The 19,618-nt window shown below is 38.6% G+C and overlaps 1 protein-coding gene across 2 annotated transcripts in view; it reads left to right on the forward strand.

The window, feature by feature from the left end:
* The first annotated feature begins 5,718 nt into the window (after positions 1 to 5,718).
* The window catches only part of RAMP3 (receptor activity modifying protein 3), a 157,285-nt gene continuing 143,385 nt past the window's right edge, over positions 5,719 to 19,618 (forward strand). Inside the window, exon 1 of one of the 2 annotated variants that reach the window (XM_072153113.1) lies at positions 5,719 to 6,330. In XM_072153113.1, the coding sequence (XP_072009214.1) occupies positions 6,255 to 6,330 (76 nt within the window). In that variant the 5' untranslated portion in view covers positions 5,719 to 6,254. The remainder of the gene's footprint in view (positions 6,331 to 19,618) is intronic. The other variant, XM_072153112.1, reaches the window with a different exon arrangement.

A 19,618-nucleotide genomic window follows, 5' to 3' on the forward strand; every position in this document is an offset into this window, starting at 1 on the left:
TGCAGGTTTCTGCCCCCCAGTCAATATCTGGGTAATTGAAGTCCCCCATGATAAGTACTTCCCCATGCTTTGAAGCCGCATCCATTTCACTTATCAGCAATTCCTCTGCTGCCTCCATTATATTTGGAGCCTTATAACAAACCCCTAGTAATATTTTATTATTCTTTTTCCCTCCCCTTATCTCCACCCACAGGGGCTCCACATTTGCATTTGCGTTACTGATGTCATCATCATGACTCTGATCTCATATCTCTCATTTTCTGTGTGTCAATTAATAGTAGTATGTTCAGAAGCTAAATTAAAATGTAGATAAACCCTGTACTCTGATCATCTAAGCAAATTGTCAGAACACAGCATCTAACAGCATTAGAGGGATCATGAAGTTTCTGCTTAGAGAACCCCCGCCCACTGAGGCCATCACTGAGTTATAGCAGCTAAAATAGCAATAAAACTGAGTAAAAGTAAAGGGGTTAAAATTAGCTTTATTGCGTAAACATTACTAGAATATAAAATACCATCAGTATGAAGTGCAATTTGTTGCCCAGAAAACAAGCCGTCACACAGCTCTCTACATGGAAAAATTAAAAAGTTATAGATTTTTGAATGTGGGGAGTGAAAAATAAAGATGCAAAAATGAAAAAGGGCCTGGTCCTTAAGGGGTTAAACTGCTCAAAAAAGAGAACACAGTGAAATAAAGTGAAATCAACTTGTTCATGAATAAACAACACATCTATGAATTAACATCAATTAATTTCTCCTGCTTTTGTGCAAATTGAACAGACAACAGGTACAAATAATAACCAATTAACAAAACAACCACAATAAAGGAATTGATCTGTAGGTGGTGACCACAGACTATTTAACTTTTCTCATCCTTTTTGGCTGTTGTTTTGGTCACTTTTGCATTTTTTATTGTTCTCACCCCTAGAGTAAGCAACAGGTGAGTCTACAACTCCTTCTTCCATCTGATGCATGACAATGCTAGGCCTCATGTGACTAGGGCTGGTGGGGATGTACTATAAAGAAACAGTGGGTGACATTGTATGCTGGGAGTGTAGGGGACATTATATACCCGAGGCTGTGGGGGACATTATGACTGTGGATGATCATTATATAATGCGGTTTGTGGGGACCAATATAGACTGGTGGCTATGGGGGACATTATTAACTAGGGACTGGGGGATATTATTTACTAGGGCTGTGGAGGGCATTACATCCTGGTTTGTGGGGACCATTATAAAGTGGGGGCTTTGGGAGACATTATTTACTAGGGGCTGTGGGTGACATTTTATACTCAGGGCTGTGGGTAACATTACATTCTGGGGGGCTATTTGTGACATATATTGGGGCTGTGGGGAACTCTATATACTGGGGGTTTTAGGGGATATTATATAATGAGGGCTGTAGAGGACATTACTTAATGGGATTGCGGGAGACATTACATACTGGGGGCTGTGTGGGCCATTTTAGACTTTGGCCATTAGGACATTGCTGGGGCTGTGGGGGAAATAAGATAGTGGGGGCTGTGGGAACATTACATACTATGGGTTGTGGGTGATATTATATACCAGGGCTGTGGGAAAAATTATATACTGTGGGTTGTGGGGGATACTAGGAGATCACCTGGGTGCCAACATCGCCTCCCACCCTATGAGCGCCATCTTGGGCCTCAATATCAATATGCGTTATGTGCATCTTTTAGATGCACGATGCACACAGTGTAGATCACTGAAATCCGGCAGGAATGTTACTGCTGCATGTGCCCTTTGTATAACCTAGACACCATCACCAACATTGTTGCCTGGGTCATAGAGATTACAATTCACCGGCGCCCTGAAGAACGTGGGAGCAAGGAGTAGCCAATAGAGTGTGAATATGTCCTTCAGGGGCTACAGTAACCAGTGGCAGGTTCTGCAGTGATGTTGCCATGACATTCTCAACATAAAGGAGAAGGATTGCCAACCATGATGTGACCACTAGAGAGAAGACCAGGATGGACCAGGACAACACAGATATGGAAGTAAACAGCGGCAACCTTATAAGAACAGTTTGTGATGTCACTGCCTGCCCATGTGGAGCCTAGTTGTTCAGTACATTTTATGCTGTTATACCTACTGACTGTCAGGGCTTGGGGTCAGTGAACCCCCTGGACCACCACAACACCTGGTCTTCACTAGAGCCCGCCGCAAAGCGGGATGGTCTTTCTGCGGCAGGGTGCCAGGTGCCACCAGGTCGTTCCACAGGTGTGACTAGCCTGCGGTGGCAGCCAAGGTCAAGGTACAGAATCACCGTCCAGGCTCGAAATCAAGTACAGGCAGGCAGTCAGGGCAGAGGAGCAGAGGTCAGCGGTCAGGTCCGGGGTAACAAAGGGAGATCAATGCAGAGGCAGGAAACGGAAACAAGGAGGGTTGCAGGAACAACAATGGGGAGCTTTCTCTAAGGCTAATGAGCGCAAATATCTGGCGGGGAGTGATGGGAGCCGCCAGTTTAAATAGAAACCCCGAAGTGGACAGCGCCAATCAGTGGTGCGCTGGCCCTTTAAATCTCCGAGTGCCTGCATGCCCTAGGGAGCGTGGGCGCATGCACGGCGTAGCTGGGATGGGAGCAGGATCGTGGAGAGGTAAGTGAGGGCGCCGCCACGGAGAGGGGAATAGGTGTGCCTGCGATCCGAGGCATGGATCGCAGGGACACCCGTGACGCTGATATATATTTATGCAGGCAGTATATTAAGTTTTGGTATATGTGTAGTATTTTCCTAAAGGGTCATAATTTTGTATTTGTAGTATATTTACTGCTGGTCTATGTGTAGATTATCCAATAGCAGCTACTCTCTTAGATTTTATTCTTATGATTTTTTAAATGGGGGACATTTTATTTTTCCCCTCAGGTTTGTCCAAGATTCTTCTGCAAGATGTAGGGACAATAAAAATCATAAGGGGACTCCTTTTCTAAGGGTTGCACGCTGCACTTTTGTCGGACTGCTCACCTTTTTCGGGGTTGCGCTGGCTCCCATGTGACACAAATTAGGTGTCATGCCATCAGACGGTCCTACTGATTTGGACAGAGCGCAGTATTTAAATGTTATATTGTGTTGCAAACCCTAGCCCTAATATGCACCACTAATTGTGAACTCTGTCGGACCTGAGCAGGGAAGCGACACATGCATTATTTCGGGTGCACAGTCTTAGCGAATAGCCCCATGCTGCTGGAGCTTACCCCATGTGACTGGGTAAATTAATGTGCCCAAAGATGTCTGTTTGGTAAGCTCCAAACGGAGGACACATGGCTGGAAGAGGAGACATGTTGATGCTGGACCTAATGGACCAGAAAGAAAACAACTATAATCTAAGGACACATAACCTGCAGTCACTTGAAGTAAAAAGTAGGGATTTCGCCTGTGTTTTTTTTTGCATTTTTGTATATGCAGTTTGGTTTAGCGCAAGCACATGTGTGGGGGTTATGTACAGGAATGAATGCTACTGAAAATTCGGTAAATATGCATTGGGGCCGATGCCCAGGATCTTTTTATGGCTGCAAGCAACGCCTATGATGCTATGGACTGGCCTGTCTCATCCTCAGACCTGAATATAATAGAGCACATCTGGGACATCATGTCTTGGGTTTTGACTGACCAACACATGCAGGATATCAGGCGCACAAATCTTAGTGAATCGCAACAGAGTGCATTATCGTTGGACAATTCACTTTCAGGGAACTCCATCGGACAGTAAATGTGCCCCACTGTGTTATGCGCTAGTCTTTAAAAATTTCCCGCATTAACTATTTGTTCCTTGCTGTCCTTTGTTCATTGCATTTGGTAATTATTACCAATGATCTTTATACAGAAACATGCAGACAATACAGTTTGAACACATAGGGGCAGATATATCAAGCTGTCTGAAAGTCAGAATATTTCTAGTTGCCCATGGCAACCAATCACAGCTCCCCTTTAAAATATTCATGAGCACTGGTAAAATTAAAGCTGAGGTGTGATTGGTTGCCATGGGCAACTAGAAATATTCTGACTTTCAGACAGCTTGATAAATCTGCCCCATAGTGATTATTTCACAGTACACAGTATGACAACCTGATCCTATCAACAGCACTGCATAGAAGAGTGTGTAGCACCACCAACCCAACATAAAAATACCACTAGACTAGTTCCTTGGATCTAAATTTACATGGTGCATTTTTCAACAAGTTGATATATGCAACATATATTTTTAAAAAGAGTAAGGCACATTTGTTCCTGATATAGGGTTAGATCAACACATTTCTATTTGCCAAGGTTACTTTACTCTTGAAACTCTTGCTCTTTGGCTTTCTGTGATATGCTGCTTCTGACAGGTCAGTGCTGGAGTTAGATGACATCCTAAGGTCACCAGGGTCTGCTGTCAATGTTCTACTGCGCGCATACCTGTTGCAAGAATTACCTGAAATGGGATGATGATTTTTTCACTTTTTTTTTAAATGAAAACCCCTTACCTGCACATCAGCCCTTTACACTTTTACATAGCTAGAAAAATCCTCAACATACATCAACATGCAGAAGAGCTAAAACGTGTGACTAAGGTCACATAAGTAATTAAATTTGGAATCCAGTCACCCTGAGATTTTCTTTATAAGGTGAATTTTTTTTTTAAGCAAAGAAATATAAACGTGTTGTAACGTTTTGGTCATATCCTGACCTTCATCAGACACAATGGGGCAGATTTACTTACCCGGTCCATTTGCGATCCAGCGGCACGTTCTCTGCGCTGGATTCAGGTCCGGCCGGGATTCATTAAGGTAGTTCCTCCGCCGTCCACCAGGTGGCGCTGCTGCGCTGAAAAGCAACGGAACGCGATGGAGTTCACAGAGCCGGGCTGAGTGAAGGTAAGTGCAAGCTCCGCGACAGATTTTTTTTTAAAAATGCGGCGGTTTTTCCGAATCCGATCGCGTGCGCCAAAATCCCGGGCAATTCAGGGGAAATCAGGCGCAAATCAGAAATATTCGGGTAACACGTCGGGAAAACGTGAATCGCGCCCTTAGTAAATGACCCCCAATGTGCTGAGAAAGTAGAATGTAATAGATGCTGCTGTACAGACAGTCGCACCGAGAGAGAAAAGTGGGAGACTCCTAATCTGCTACGTAGTAGCGCTAGGTCCGTAAATAATGGAAATCCCATACCACCACTCTAATGGGTCTGTTGCTGGAGGACCCACAGTAGGTAACTCGTGGCAATTACCCTGAATTAGGGTGAGTTTTTTAAGATGTTGTTTTTTTTGTCTGCCTTTTTTTCACAGCCATATTTATAATCTTAAAAGAGAAAAAAGAAATCTAAAAGAACATGTTAAAGGAAACTGTGTGAATATTTCTATTACAGTGTGCATGGTGCTGTTGTGAATTCCAGTTTCTAGTTTTTGTGAACAGACTGTAACAGGGTCAGACTATTTTATCTGCATAGTATAACATATCCTAAGGCTTTCCTTTAAACTGACCTAGATGTTTGGACTTGCACACTCAGATATCTTTAACCCTCTGCAGCAGGGGCTGTTACCATAACACATGAAATCCAGCACATTTATATTTTTTACTACAGATAAAAGACATAATATTTATAGGATGATGTTGTATGGTGTTGATGTAAAATATGATGAAATTCTAAAAGTAATATTACAATAAAAGCAGAAGGACATGTTCAATTAGAATGTCCTCCATAGGAGAGAATGATCCAGAGAATGCATCCAGGACATGCCACTACTACCATGTATTCAGGAGCCCTGGTGACAGCTGTAATGTTGTTAACCCTGGCTGGTGCTGCTGCTCCGGAGGAGGGAAGGAGGTGTGTCAGGAGGCTGGGGAGAAGGGTCCTTCTGAGACTGCTCATGCTGTGACTGTTCATTGTAACAAGCCAGAGGAGCAAAAAAAAAAATCACAGCAACTTCTTCTCCATCTGTGCTGCTGCTGCTAAGATCATAGTAGAGGAAGAAGACTGCACATTTTGCTTTTGCCTATGGAGGATCCACACTGAGCTGTTGGTAAAAAGAAATCACAGCAGATTCTACAAGGGAAGTCCTGGGCTTTGTTCTTTGTACAGGTCTCTGGCTTGTAGCCTGCAGTGGACCTTGTTATCTGCAGAGCATCTCAGCACCCAGCTCTACATATATGATCTGTCCAGTTGGAGCTTTGTGCCTGGTGCTGGGACCAGAGAAGATGAGGTCCATTCTCCTGGTGTGAGTTGGACATCCTCACAGCCTCCTGTCATAGATTCCATGCTGTTGTCACATTGGATCGGGATGGATAAACATGTCCTGTCTCTCCTACAACTTTTTGTGTCTGTGGTTTGTGGTGAGTATTGCTGCTAGAACTTGGGTGAAGTTGGAGAAGATTAGTGATACTGCTGTATGTGCAGGGAGAGGCTATAGCCAGCCATGAGAGCGGAGCTGTGCTGTCACAGAGGATGTGAGTGACACAATGGCAGTGTAAATAAAGCCAGGCTGTTTGTCACTGATAGCATTACAAGCGGATGCTGTGAAATGTCCTGACCTTAGAAGAATAGGGGTGAGGATTCACTTCTTAAGACATTGGCTTCTCAACTGATCTCTGAAGTGCCAGGACCCCCTTGTGGGATCTTCTCCATCTGCCTGACACAGAGATGGATACAATTAGTTATCCTGCACAGACCTATGAGTTCTGTGGACTTGTTTGCTTTAGTAGATCAACCAATGAATGGGGCACATTTACTAAGGGCTGTGCGCCACTTTTCTATTGTGGCGTGGCTGCAGTAGTCATCATGCAACACAAATTAGGGGCCATTCCGATGCTCAGTCAGACCGTGCGCCAGAAGTGAAATGCAAAGTCTGACAGAATTGTGTTGCCAGCCCCATTTAAAGATGCACCAAAAACAAAGTTGGTGTACTCTCTCCGAGTTGTTACAGGGAGCGCCAAATTCCTGACTCTGGTGCACCCTGCACTATACACAGGCAAACTCCATTTAGTGCAGTAAACACTGTTGTTAGTGAATGTGCCCCAATGTATTTATATCCTACACTTTTTTATTATGATATGACGTTGCCCATTTTATGCTGGTTGTGTTAAAAGTTTGAAAAGGATAAGTTATATAGCTTTTCATTGTTTCCATATAGTAACAGTAAGTGGTCAGAGATAACCAAAGTAAACTTTTGCGTTACTTACAATGCATTTTTTCAAAGCTGGTTATATAAAGCCACTATACTGTATATGTAAAAATATAGTTTCTTTTTGTTGTTTTTGTCATATAGTGGCTATCAAACAAAGGTTGAGCATATGATTCCAAATAGTGATATCTCCTTATATCTATATTTTATATGAGGATAGATTCTTTATGTATGCTTGTGTTAATCACTCTATTATTTTTTTTATTGTTGTTTTATTGCTAATGATAGACATTTTTTAATAAGATACCTCAACAATATAACAAGAATATGTGTTGTTCTGTACTTAATCTCAGTTGAATAGTAGTAGAATATGTACCTGGATTATTGCCATTGTTTTATTCCTCTGTTATGTATATGATGATAACCCATCTTGAAAGAAAAATGCCTCTAATGGGAAAAATTACTGAAACAGATTATTACAATGAAGCTGAATAATTTAGATACTGATCTCATCTTCATAATATTCCTGGGCTCCTGCAACCCATTGACCAGTCCATTATCACTGTTGCTGAGCTACTTTTTATCAGTGGCACTGATTCTAATTATATCTATCTAAACGTGAGAGCATGAAGCATATTAATATGATGGTGAAGGTACATTTTACAGTTCACTTAAGGAAATATTATAATGAATCACTAGAGCACATAATCATTGGTGTTCCATAGGGTTGATCGCTTTTTAACTAGTGTAACTGTAACTCTAGAGGTTTTACTCATACTTGAGAGATTATATACTGCCTATATTTTGGTCCTGGTGTGCAACATCCAGAGCTCCATTTGTAACTAGGGATCGTCTTTAAGTCGGAGGTTCTTAAGTAAGGAACCACCTGTGTGTGTGTGTATATATATATATATATATATATATATATATATATATATAGTATATTGTATATATAAGTTGTGATATACTAGTAAATATGAGGATTGATCTTTTATCTAAAGTGTGTTGTTATGTAATTTTTTCACATGTTAAAATTCACATTTTATTATTTTGTTGTAGTGTTATCTTTTTAAAAAGTGCACAAAAGTGTAGCAGGTGTCGCTTAATATATCAATAGCTCACGCACAAAAGGTCTAATTAATTTAATTTAAACAATAAAAAGAAATGGATGATTTGAGGCAATGAAATGGGTGCAGGCCACCTAAACTGATACCTCCTGTCCTGCAACCAGATCATAGAGTCAACCAACCAATTGACAACACCCTATAGGGTAACGATAAAACAAATAGCAATATTATGCCCAGGTAAAGTCATTGAGAAATATTGCCCCTTTCTGGCTCCTGCCACCTTTCCATTTGAATACCCATCTCTTACATAGGGTACCGTTGACCCAAGTTTTTTAATTATTTGTTTACTTGATTTTTCAATGTTGTACCAACAGGGTGTCATTCAGCAGTGGCAGGCAGTTGCAGTTCTCTTTTATGATCTTGTATATTGCACATATAGAAAGGGGTAGAATGTCTTTCCCTCTCTAGCTGAATCACATTGATTATTTTTTGGCACTATAAAGCAATGGGATGATACAACAATAGGGGACATGCACTAAGCACTTTACTAACTGTGATTTCTTTGTTTCTCATGTTGCCTATTTTTTAAATGGCAAAAAAGTGCCATTTTTTGCTTCAATGTGTTTATGATTTTTACTGTTTATTTATATTTATATCAGGTCTAGGGAAAAGGGGGTGATTTGAGTTTTTATGTTTTTTTAGTATAATTTTTTTTAAACTTTTTTTTATTTTTATTTTTCAGATTCCCTAGGGTACTTTAACCCTAGGTTGTCTGTATGATCCTATAATATACTGCCATACTACAGTATGGCAGTATATGGGGTTTTTCCTCCTCATTCATTTCAATGTGCTGATAGCACATTGTAATGAATGAGTTAACACAAAGTAGCTGTCATAGGGACGGATCGCCGCTCCCCGATGTCACATGGATCGACGATTCTCGGCAAGATGGCAGCACCCATGCACCTCCATCTTTTTTGAAGCCATCGGCAGCTTCACCGGTGGCGATCAGCAGGAAAACACCTGTAATCGGTGCTGGCACCAATCGCAGGTTTAACGGTAAGCCTTTGCTGCAATATGCAGCAAAGACTTACTGGCTATGGAGAGGGCTCAATCCATGAGCCCTCTACATGCACCCGCACCCCGCATGTGACGTAGTATTATGTCACATGTCAGTAAGGGGTTAATATGAAATTTTGAAACTTTTGAAATATGTGACCAAAAAAAATACTTTATCCTTACATTTATCACAGTGTTATGCTATTTGTTATTTAAGGGAACTTGCCACCTGGTTTGGGGCCCCTAAACCATCAGTATGTTATTACACTGCTGCAGTGTGTGGCCCTAAACCTTGTGAACCTGGTTTAATTTTGCCAGATACGAGGTATAAGTCTTCTCTAAATCACAGTGCATGTGCATCCCTTTAAGTGATGAAAATAATAAAATGTAAGCAAAGTTGATTGACTATATGGAAACTAATTTTTTTTCTGGCAAGATAGGAAGATGACAGAAAAGGCAGATAATATTACTTTTATCATTATTTACAATACATTCCTGTGTATGGCTTTCTTTTCTTTCCAAGTGAACCCATTGTATATTGACTCATGTCTCTAGATGCATATTAAAGTAATAATAGTGTGGTGTAACATAGAAACTTGTTATTATTGTAACAAAAATACAGATGATATTCATCAATTTTTGGATAAAGGAATTGTTGAAAAAGAAACATCATAGGACCCAATTTAATGAAGGGATCTGACATCCTGATAATATAAACTCTTCTGACTTTGTTTAAGGAAATTAAAAACTATATCAGGATGTTTTCAGTCGGCTCAAAATGTTGCAGGCTCTACAACTGAAATTTACCAGACAGACTTCAAAAAGTATAGTACGTCTTTCAGTTTTGCTATCAAAATTGTATGATTAGTAATAATAGTAATGATAATAGCAATAACAGCATATATTTTTAAAAAACTCAACACTTTCCATTTGACATTACTTCACTCATGCACATAACCATGTGCACAAATGGGACAGAAAAAGTTCAGCTGGGTGAAGAGTTCCATAGGAATTTGCATCTGCTTTATATTTTGTGTCATGGCTACCTGCCTTGGTCGTGTTGTGGTGTGACATGTTGTGCTCCCCACACTGTAATCCAGCACCTCAATTCCATGAGGCCATGAGCAAGCTGCCATTTGTATGGAAAGTTTACAGCCTTCATCTACTGACATGTGCATGAGGCTTAAATCTGACTTATGATAGTATTAGTATAATAAAATATTGTATAATGAAATAATAAATTTTTTCCTGCCAAGAACATATGTCATGTCCTCACAGGGTGGCACCTCTATGTTCAAGGGCGTATGAGATGCGTTCTGCCTTCAGAGAGCTATAACTTTGGACCTGTGGCACCTAGAACCTCACTTTTTTTTATCTGAAAGAAGAGAATTTCCTCTTTCATATGAATCTCTAGGTACCAGGGAACCAGAGATATTCACTTTTCAAGTGCGAATTCAAAGAACTGAGATTCAAGGTGCCACAGATCCAAAGTTATAGCCCTCTAAAGTGTGCCCCTTTCCAGCTTCTTAGCTGGCAGGATGCATGGAGAATTTGGAGGAGAGTATACATAGGAGCGTCTCACACCTCACAGATAAAGTATATATGGACTACAGTAACATATCTGTGTGAAGCTCAATTTTCAGCAAAACTTTTTTGGTACACTCTGTGGATTTAACGTTTCCTTTGGTGCATATTTTGGTGAGTAAATGTGGGGTATGTATGAACTCCTCACATCTTACTGTTTTTAGGAAAATATTGTTTACATAAGTAGTCTGAATTTGTACGTGTATTAGTGGAAAATCAGAATTTTCATGTCATTTTTGCATTTTATCACTGTTAGTTGTAAAGTTTCATAAAGGTGGCTGTGTGTATGAATTAAAATGTTATTCTTGTATACATGGTAGGCTGTGATTTCTGGAAAAAATATAGTTTTGATAGAATAGGAGTTTGTTACTTTGTGCAATATATATTTTAAACACATATGTGGATTGCAAGCTAATATTGCATGGTTTTTGTTTTAGCGGTTTTGGGAATGTAAGTTCTTGTTGATGTTGTGTATTGTGGTATATATAAATCTGCTGACTTTGTGTTATTATTTTTACATGCCTTTTCGTGCATAAACCTCAGTTTTCATGTGAGTTTTATGTAAAAATGTATGTTTGCATTCTATTTTTAATGCATTTTCTTAAATTATTTGTGTTTGTAACAAAGTTGCATGATGGTGCTATGGGCTGTCAACTGTTTATCAAGAGAAAAGCAATCACCAGGTTGTCTTCTTTAAAAAAAAATATATAGGTGCCTTTACTTTTTAATCTTTTTCATTGCTATATTTTGCAGATTGTCTTAAAATTTCAAACTGAAAAGCAGTTTTTTGGTATTTTAGTTTAAGTGATATTATCATTATTTATTTTATGTGAATATATGACTATAAGGTATTAATATAATTTTACACTTTGAATCAAAATTGCATGAATCTGGCTATATGTCTACAAACTCTTAAATGCAATTTTGAAAATAGGCCAAATGTCTGCTTCCAGCAAACATATGGTTTGTTGGGGTTTAGTATAATTCTTTATGCTATAATTAGGGTTTTATTTGTATGTGTCAAAATTGCAAAAATATTTACAGAAAGGCCTGGCAGGGAAAGGTTGATACGGCCAACAAATTATCAGATCCTCCCTCTTTACAGGAGTACAAAGGTGGGGGCCAAGAGCTGAGCAGTCTGCAGCACAGACAAGTCGCATGTTGTTTTTTGAAATGCAACTAAACCAAAGCCTCACCCCCTTGGACTACACAGATTATTCTGTCAGTGTGAAAAGTAAGTTATAACACACAATTATATGGTAATGCAAATGCTTAGAGATAGCAGAAAGACATATGTATAATGCATCAGTAATGAGCTTCTGTAACCTGTAAATGAGGTCCCTGGTGAGAGGTTCCCTTTAACATCTTAGGGGTCTAAGGGGATTACTTATACAGTATACTATAATACAACTATATATTGCAGTACATTGTGAAGCATATTATACAGCAGACACCTATCCTGTTTGCAGACGGTTCTACTTTCCATACAGCCTAAACAATGCACTGAACATTTATTGCACATATCCTTATGTGGTTTATGGCCAACACATATTGCATTAAATGTTTTGATATACCTTTGGAGTCAATCAGATAGTAAGTCCTGGTTTAGAGAAGTTTTCACAGACGATCTACTGTATATATGATTTTCTATAGTGGCTTAGCCTTATGGCTTATCAGCCTTTATCTCTCCAGTTCTATGTGCTGCCACAAAAGACCTTCACACCAATAAAGTAAACTTCTAAACGACCAATTACATACAGAACTGTGGGCACTAAATAGAATCTGTCTTAGACTTTTTTTGTTTTAATTTGTTAAACATACAACAATGTATAAAAAAGACCAAAGGAATAATGTTCAATAGAGTGTGTCATAGAGAAATATTATTACAAATAGTCCCTAGTGCAAAATAGATCCAAAGTTGTAACTTGTTCCCCAAACGTTGAATGATTCTTTTTGAGTTTTAAACAAATTAATATGTATGAAAAAAATAAAAATATAGAAAATGTATAAAAATGTATAAAAATTCATATAAGGAAAAATTCAAACCATAGGCAGTCAGTACATGAGATTTGTACACATTAGGAGACATTTACTTGTGTTGCTTGATAGCCGGCGCGAATGTGACGCAATCCCCGAAAGCGTAGGGAAACCCGTCGGAATTGCATCCGCGGGACCTTAGTAAATTAACCCCAATGTATATAGAGGTAGAATATGTGCTTAGTCTTTATGACCAAAATGGTGGATTTAGAGATCTGCAGGAAATGAAGGATTTGTACACCGCACCAGATAAAGGTTAAAAAATCAAAGCTTTAATTTGTCATCTTCTTACATTAAAATCCAAGAGAAAATAATTTTCCTTAGCATGCGCTGTCTGTAGCAGTGCAGCCTGGTAACCACGGGATGATTGTAATGGCGATAATAAACCTACGCGTTTCAGGCGTACAAGACGCCAGATGTATCCTGCCTAATCTTTCCTGTTGGATAGACGTTTCCAGATACATGATATTTCAGGAGGTGAGCAACTTTCTTCAATATTCTTTTTGGGATATTACACTATCCAGTCCAATTTTAGTCTATTGTAATCAAAGACCACATCTTTATTTTGCTACATAATAGGACCGTCCACCTTCAAAATACGGAACTACTCCCAAACATAATCAATACCACAAGAAAAAAAGGAGCCACTCAGTTCTCAAATATAAAATTGCACAGAAAATTTATTCAATTCTAATATTAAAACAAATCGATTACAATGGATGTTAATGGAAGAAATCCAATATTAATGGTCCGAGTTAGCTAAACTCCAAAATTGGTCTTTTACTTCTATTCCCACCAATTTTGGAGTTATGCACATTTGAGATTGTTTAGAGGCATCAACTTTGCTAATTGTTACTTCTTTGGTGGATATACCCTATTGTGTAATGCAGGAGTTTAGCTAACTCGGACCATTAATATTGGATTTCTTCCATTAACATCCATTGTAATCAATTTGTTTTAATATTATAATTACATTTTCTGTGCAATTTTATATTTGAGAACTGAGTGGCTCCTTTTTTTCTGTTCTGTTTTGGTCCTATAAAATGATAGGAGTGATATATTCTTATTGTACTTTCTCAAGCATGTGTGAACCTTCACAGCATTGCAGAAGCATGGACTAGTCTCTCTGTGTTGTACATGTCAGCACAGAATCTTTGTTCAGGGGAATAAGGGCTGCAAAATGATGGCTGTATTGGCTAGGGTGAGGAGGGAAAGGGTGTTCATTACAAAAAGACCGCTTCGGGTTCCTGCCCCCACTGAAATTAGCCAATAGCCAGCAAATTTTGTGACTTTTACTCTCTGTTATTTAAATTTAAGGCCACTTGAAACTGAGGAGTCCATATAGGATACAATGTCTCGTTCCTAAAATCCCTTCATCTGTCCACCCTCCCCTACCCAGTGAGAAAACCAACTTGAACCATTCTTCCTTAGGGAATTTTAATCAATTGTAGCCTTATCCTCAATGGCCACAAGACTATCTATGATAAATCTTTCGATTTTACCAAACTAGGGTAAGGTTGAGACCCAATATATACGTGTTATCGGACAGCCTTGTTCCAAATCTTTTTGAAAGTATCCTACTGTAGATCATCATTTAGTTAATAAGGAGCATGTAGGCTTTATACAGACAGTGTAAAGACAATAAGCTGAGGATAATGGATTTCAATTCACTCAGTGTAGCTCAAAAAATCTTGAAAACGGATGGGAGAAGACAGGAAGTTTGGATTATAGAGCGTATTGATCTTAGGTCATTGGAAGATCAGAAAGCATAAGTAAGGTTAGAGAGTGAGTTGAGGGGGGGAGATGTAAAGAGGTTCAGCACTGTGGAGAGCTTTGATAAAAGGAATGTTAAAATAATGAAAACAGACAAAGGGATCAGAGAGGCAGCACTGAACCATTTGTCAGAAAACAAGCTTAAGACACGTGGAAATAGCAGAATCAAACATACTGTCCAGAAGTTCTAGACAAATTAGGAATCTTTTTACTTAAGGTATTAGATTTTTTAAATAACCGATGTATACCATAAATAAGAACTGAAGTACAGAACCCACTACCATAAAGTGCAAAGTAGACAAAGTGAACAAAGTGCACAGAAAGAAAATACCAACAGCCATGGCCAGGTACTCCTACAGTATTCAATTGTAATTCACAACAACAATATGCATATATACATTATATTTGTACATACCCCATGCAGCTACCACATATAGATACATATACATATCGTGACAGTGTCCCACTTTAAATTATCGTATCCCCTGTACTGTAAGCAGCAAGCAGCAAATCAGCAATGGTGAAAGGAAAATGTTGTATTAAAACATAGCTTTTAATTAAAAAACTCATAAAACCAGTATCTATTAGTACATGAATATCGTAAAAAACACATACAGGTCACATAAACCACTATGGTCAATATATTATTCATAGTCGTCTTGCATTAGGAAAAGGTTTCTAATAATGTAGCATAGGGTCGTATTCTGGGATGAGTAGTTCCTCCAAACGGAGTGCAGGTACAACCTGAACTCCATCGTCACCTAGTGTAATATTAAAAATTAAAACTTGTATCCCCTGCAACAAAGTTGAAGGTCAAGAGTAAGGTTATAGGTACAGAAAGTGATATTTCAACAGGTGTCCTTTACATTGGGATACAGTCTTTGATATTTTCTGCATAGTTCTCATAAATTTAAAGTCATGTCATTTAAATGTAAAAAGCATAGTGTAGCTTATACACATATACAAGGTCTGATTGATTATAAATGGTGCTAGCCAGCACTTGAATATCACAGGTAGTTCCAAAAAAATGGCAACCAATTGTCACATACTATTATCAGGGTCACACATACAGTTATAGACATATGTAGGACAATGGCTAAGGGTCCAAGAAAGGAACATAACTTAAAGATCCATTAAGACCTATGGGTGCCACTGTTTGGAAGCAAAAAATCCTTTTCGATTCACATTGCAAAACCGCCTCATCCTAGTTATCCAAGTTGCCACCCCAGGGGCCGCATGCTATTCTAGCAATGTCATGAAATTTAATGGCATCTGTACATCCATTGTGTTGTTGGATAATGTGTCTAGCCAGTGGGGTGTCCCGATGGTTGGTGATGTCCCCCACATGAGCCCCTATCCTTTGGCGAAACTCCTGTATTGTATTACCAGCATATTCCATTCCGCACAGATCACCCTGTACATTACTCTTTCAGATTTACGGTTAATAAATGTTTTAATAATGTACAAGCCACCAGTAACACTAGAGGTAAACTGTTTGTTGGTTAACATAAAGGGGCAAGCCACGCAGCCTCCACACCTGTAATTTCCCTGCACATTTGATCTTTCCAGCCATGTGATGTTTCTAGGGGGTACAAAATTACTATGTACCAGGCGATCTCTAAAGGGATCACTGTTTATTGTATGTGATAGATTCCTGATTTCCAAATCCATCAACAGTGTATCCCAATGTTTTGAGATAGCTGCTCTAACCGCTGGAGCTCCATTATTAAATGTAGTGATGAGTCTAACTGGTCCGGTCTCTTCAGTTTTGGGTTTCTGGCTCAACAAGTCTGTTTTACAGTTTTGGAGTGCAGACTGAAAGGCCTTAGTCTTATTTGTTGTGGGACAAGTTGTTCTTTTCAGTGGTACCATTTCTGTGCTTGTACTTTTTTCAACACTTTTTAGAGCATTTTTTGTAAAGGAATTTGATGAAATATTTTTAGTTTTTCGGATATTTTTTTCACAGCATTCACTGAGCAGGTCCAATAATTAATCTGATTTATTAAAAAGATAGTTATGAATGTGGCAAAATATGTTTTTTTAATTTAGTGTTTTTTGTACTTCATTAGTTGTGTATAGGGAATTGGGTTTAGGTGACTTTCACTTTCTTTTATTATTTAATTTGATTTTAAAAAAAACTGTTGACATGTTGGCTTGAACAAGCAATCTTCTGATTTCTTTCAAATAGAATACAGTGCAATACAGATATGTAATCCATATCTGTGTTATGTAATCCATTAAGCATGCTGCACATGCTCATTGGATTACAGCTGGGTCCTGCCAGGAGGCCCTGGGTAAAGACCCCAGGGCTACCATCAGAGGATTGTGCCCCCAGTAAGTGGCACAGGGGTGTCTAATCCACACGAGAAGCCCTTTAAACGCTGCGGTTATGCTTCACCACGGCGGGTAAGGTAAATGCGATCGTTGGAATCTCCAGTCGCTTATGTTACAGAAGGGTGTCTGCTCAGATATGCAGAGGACACCCATTCTTTACCAGCGCGCGTCTGGAAGGGTTAAATGGTGATGGATTGACACTGCACATATTTCGAACATATTTTGGTAAAGGTTTTACAAATGTTACTGCTTATTAAAAAGTGTTATTAATAAAATTATTCTATCAAATAAAAAATAATTATCCTATTTTGTAAAGCGGTCAGAATATCTTCATAATTTAACCTCCTGGCGGTCTGCGTTAGGACCCCAGGGCTGCCTGCCAGCAGTGCCTGAAAGATGGCATCAATGTCGTCATCTTAAAGGCACAGTGTCAGCCTATGCACGTGCATAGGCTGACACTGCTTATTTCCTACATCAGTATTGCAGAGTATTATCATGAACAAGCAATCAGATTATTGTCTGTTCATGTCCCATGGGGGAAACAGTAAAAAAGTTTTAAAAAAGTTATTTGATAAAAAATAAAGCAATAAATCATTAAAAATGCAATTACAGAATGTAAAAATTAAAAATTAGGAAAACAAACTATGTTAAAAATGTTAATGCTATGTTAAATATGTTAAACAAACTATATCATCCTCAACAAATATGATTATTGTGTAGAATAACAACAGAGAAAATTTACGTGGACATTCATGTACCAATGTCCTTTCTAATGAAAGGGTTAAAGACCTTTGGAGAACCTTGAAAAATCCTTGAAGTGCTCTTGTATACATAAATTAATGAGCCAAGACACATGTATAAGGATTTCAAGGCTGAAGGTCCCTCGTTTATTACCCTTCAACAGTTGTAGTAAACCAATGGCAAGGGTCCCAGGGGTGGCACCCAGAGCCATCTCTGTGGGCACCCAGGCTTTCACCCAGCAGAGAGTTTTCCAGACAGGTTGAGTGATTCAATTCATCCTCCTGCAGTCCTTGGTAGCCTGGTTACTGTCTTCAGTATTTTAAAGCAACACTTCCTGGGACTGAAGAAGGAGCAAGGAGGTGTGGACAGGCCTGCATTATCATTAGAACTGTTGCCACATAATTCTTTCTGGTTAAGGTGACACTAGAGGAAAGCTACAAAATAATAATCTTCAAGAGGCCAATACCATTGAAAGCTATGGCAGAGCAGGAAGCAATAACTTGCTAAATAAATTGCTTTGTTGGCACTTCGTGATAAATAAGTGGTTTTGTAATATGAGCACTCAGCCTCTTAAATATCTAATCTTCACTACCCGATAACAATATTTGGAACCTGTGTTTTTGCCAAAATTGGGCAATTTTAGCTGTATGTCATCCAGCCACTTCTACATGAAAGGTAGATTCCAGGATGGGGTTAACTGTTGGGGGGGGGGGGTTATTTTATTGAAAAAATTTTCAAAATGCAGATTTTATGCAATGCTATACAAGACACTAGTTTATACTTCAAAAGGTATCATAAGACCTCTCATATACTGTATGTAGAATAAAGGGTCACATTAAGAGTGTTTTAAAACAGGAAAACACAGCATAATTGCTAAAGAAGCTGACTTTTCATACAACCATGAACCTGGTTCTTATTAGCAACTCAAATTATGACATATTCACAGAAGTATAGTAATTTTTAGTGTGCATTAGTTATTGCATTTTACTTTTTAGAAAGAACTGTTGGGTCACAATACTATAACCTTGTACAATTTTCTTAACATCTTGAGGGTGTAGTTTCTTAAGTACTCTTTAGGGTCACTCATTGGTGGTCTTAACTGTTCTTTTAATGTTGGTTATTTGCAAATGTTTTATAGAACCTGAAATCTATGCAAGTATCACTCTATCCCTTCCGAGCTCAACTATGTTCTCTTACAGTGGTTTGATTCCATATATGGGCAAATACCATATTTAGTAAAAATCTATTACAAACTGCGGGGTGCATTTTCTCCTCTTTGGGAATGTAAAGATTTTGGAGCAAGGTTGTATTGGATAAAAAATGTATTTGGTTTTTTTATGGGCCATGGTTAATAAATTACATGACACACCATGGCTTTAAAATGCTCACTACATCTTTTGTGAGGTAAGATTTGCAAAATAGAGTCATTTGTTGGGGGTTTCTAATGTGATTATACCTCAGGGCTTTATTTAACTCATTTTGCGTTCAACAAAGCGCTTCTTCTTGCCTTTATGACTTTTTGTTTATTTGAGTGAGAGCACCATCATTAATTTATAAGGTTGAGATGTTCCAAAGCAATATCTGATAAAAGCTGGAATTAGTCCTAATTTCCCCCAAAAATACTAAGAATAGTTCCCATTCTATTTTCTAGATCTGTAAATTATATAAAAATGATTGCATGCGGTAAACCCTGTTACCGGAAAAAAATATTCAAAGATGACAAAAACTATAGAAATTTGGTATCACATCATTTGTACATACTAAAGAATAAAAGGGATTATGTCCATAAAATGACTGTTGATGGAGGGTCATGTGATCTTATCTGACCATGAGCAATCGTCCTGCCAGGACATTATGATTATGTTCATGAATATAAGATTAAGGCCTTGGCAACATTTTATGGAC

This window comes from Engystomops pustulosus, chromosome 5, assembly GCF_040894005.1.
Source record: "Engystomops pustulosus chromosome 5, aEngPut4.maternal, whole genome shotgun sequence".
NCBI classification, from domain to species: domain Eukaryota; kingdom Metazoa; phylum Chordata; class Amphibia; order Anura; family Leptodactylidae; genus Engystomops; species Engystomops pustulosus.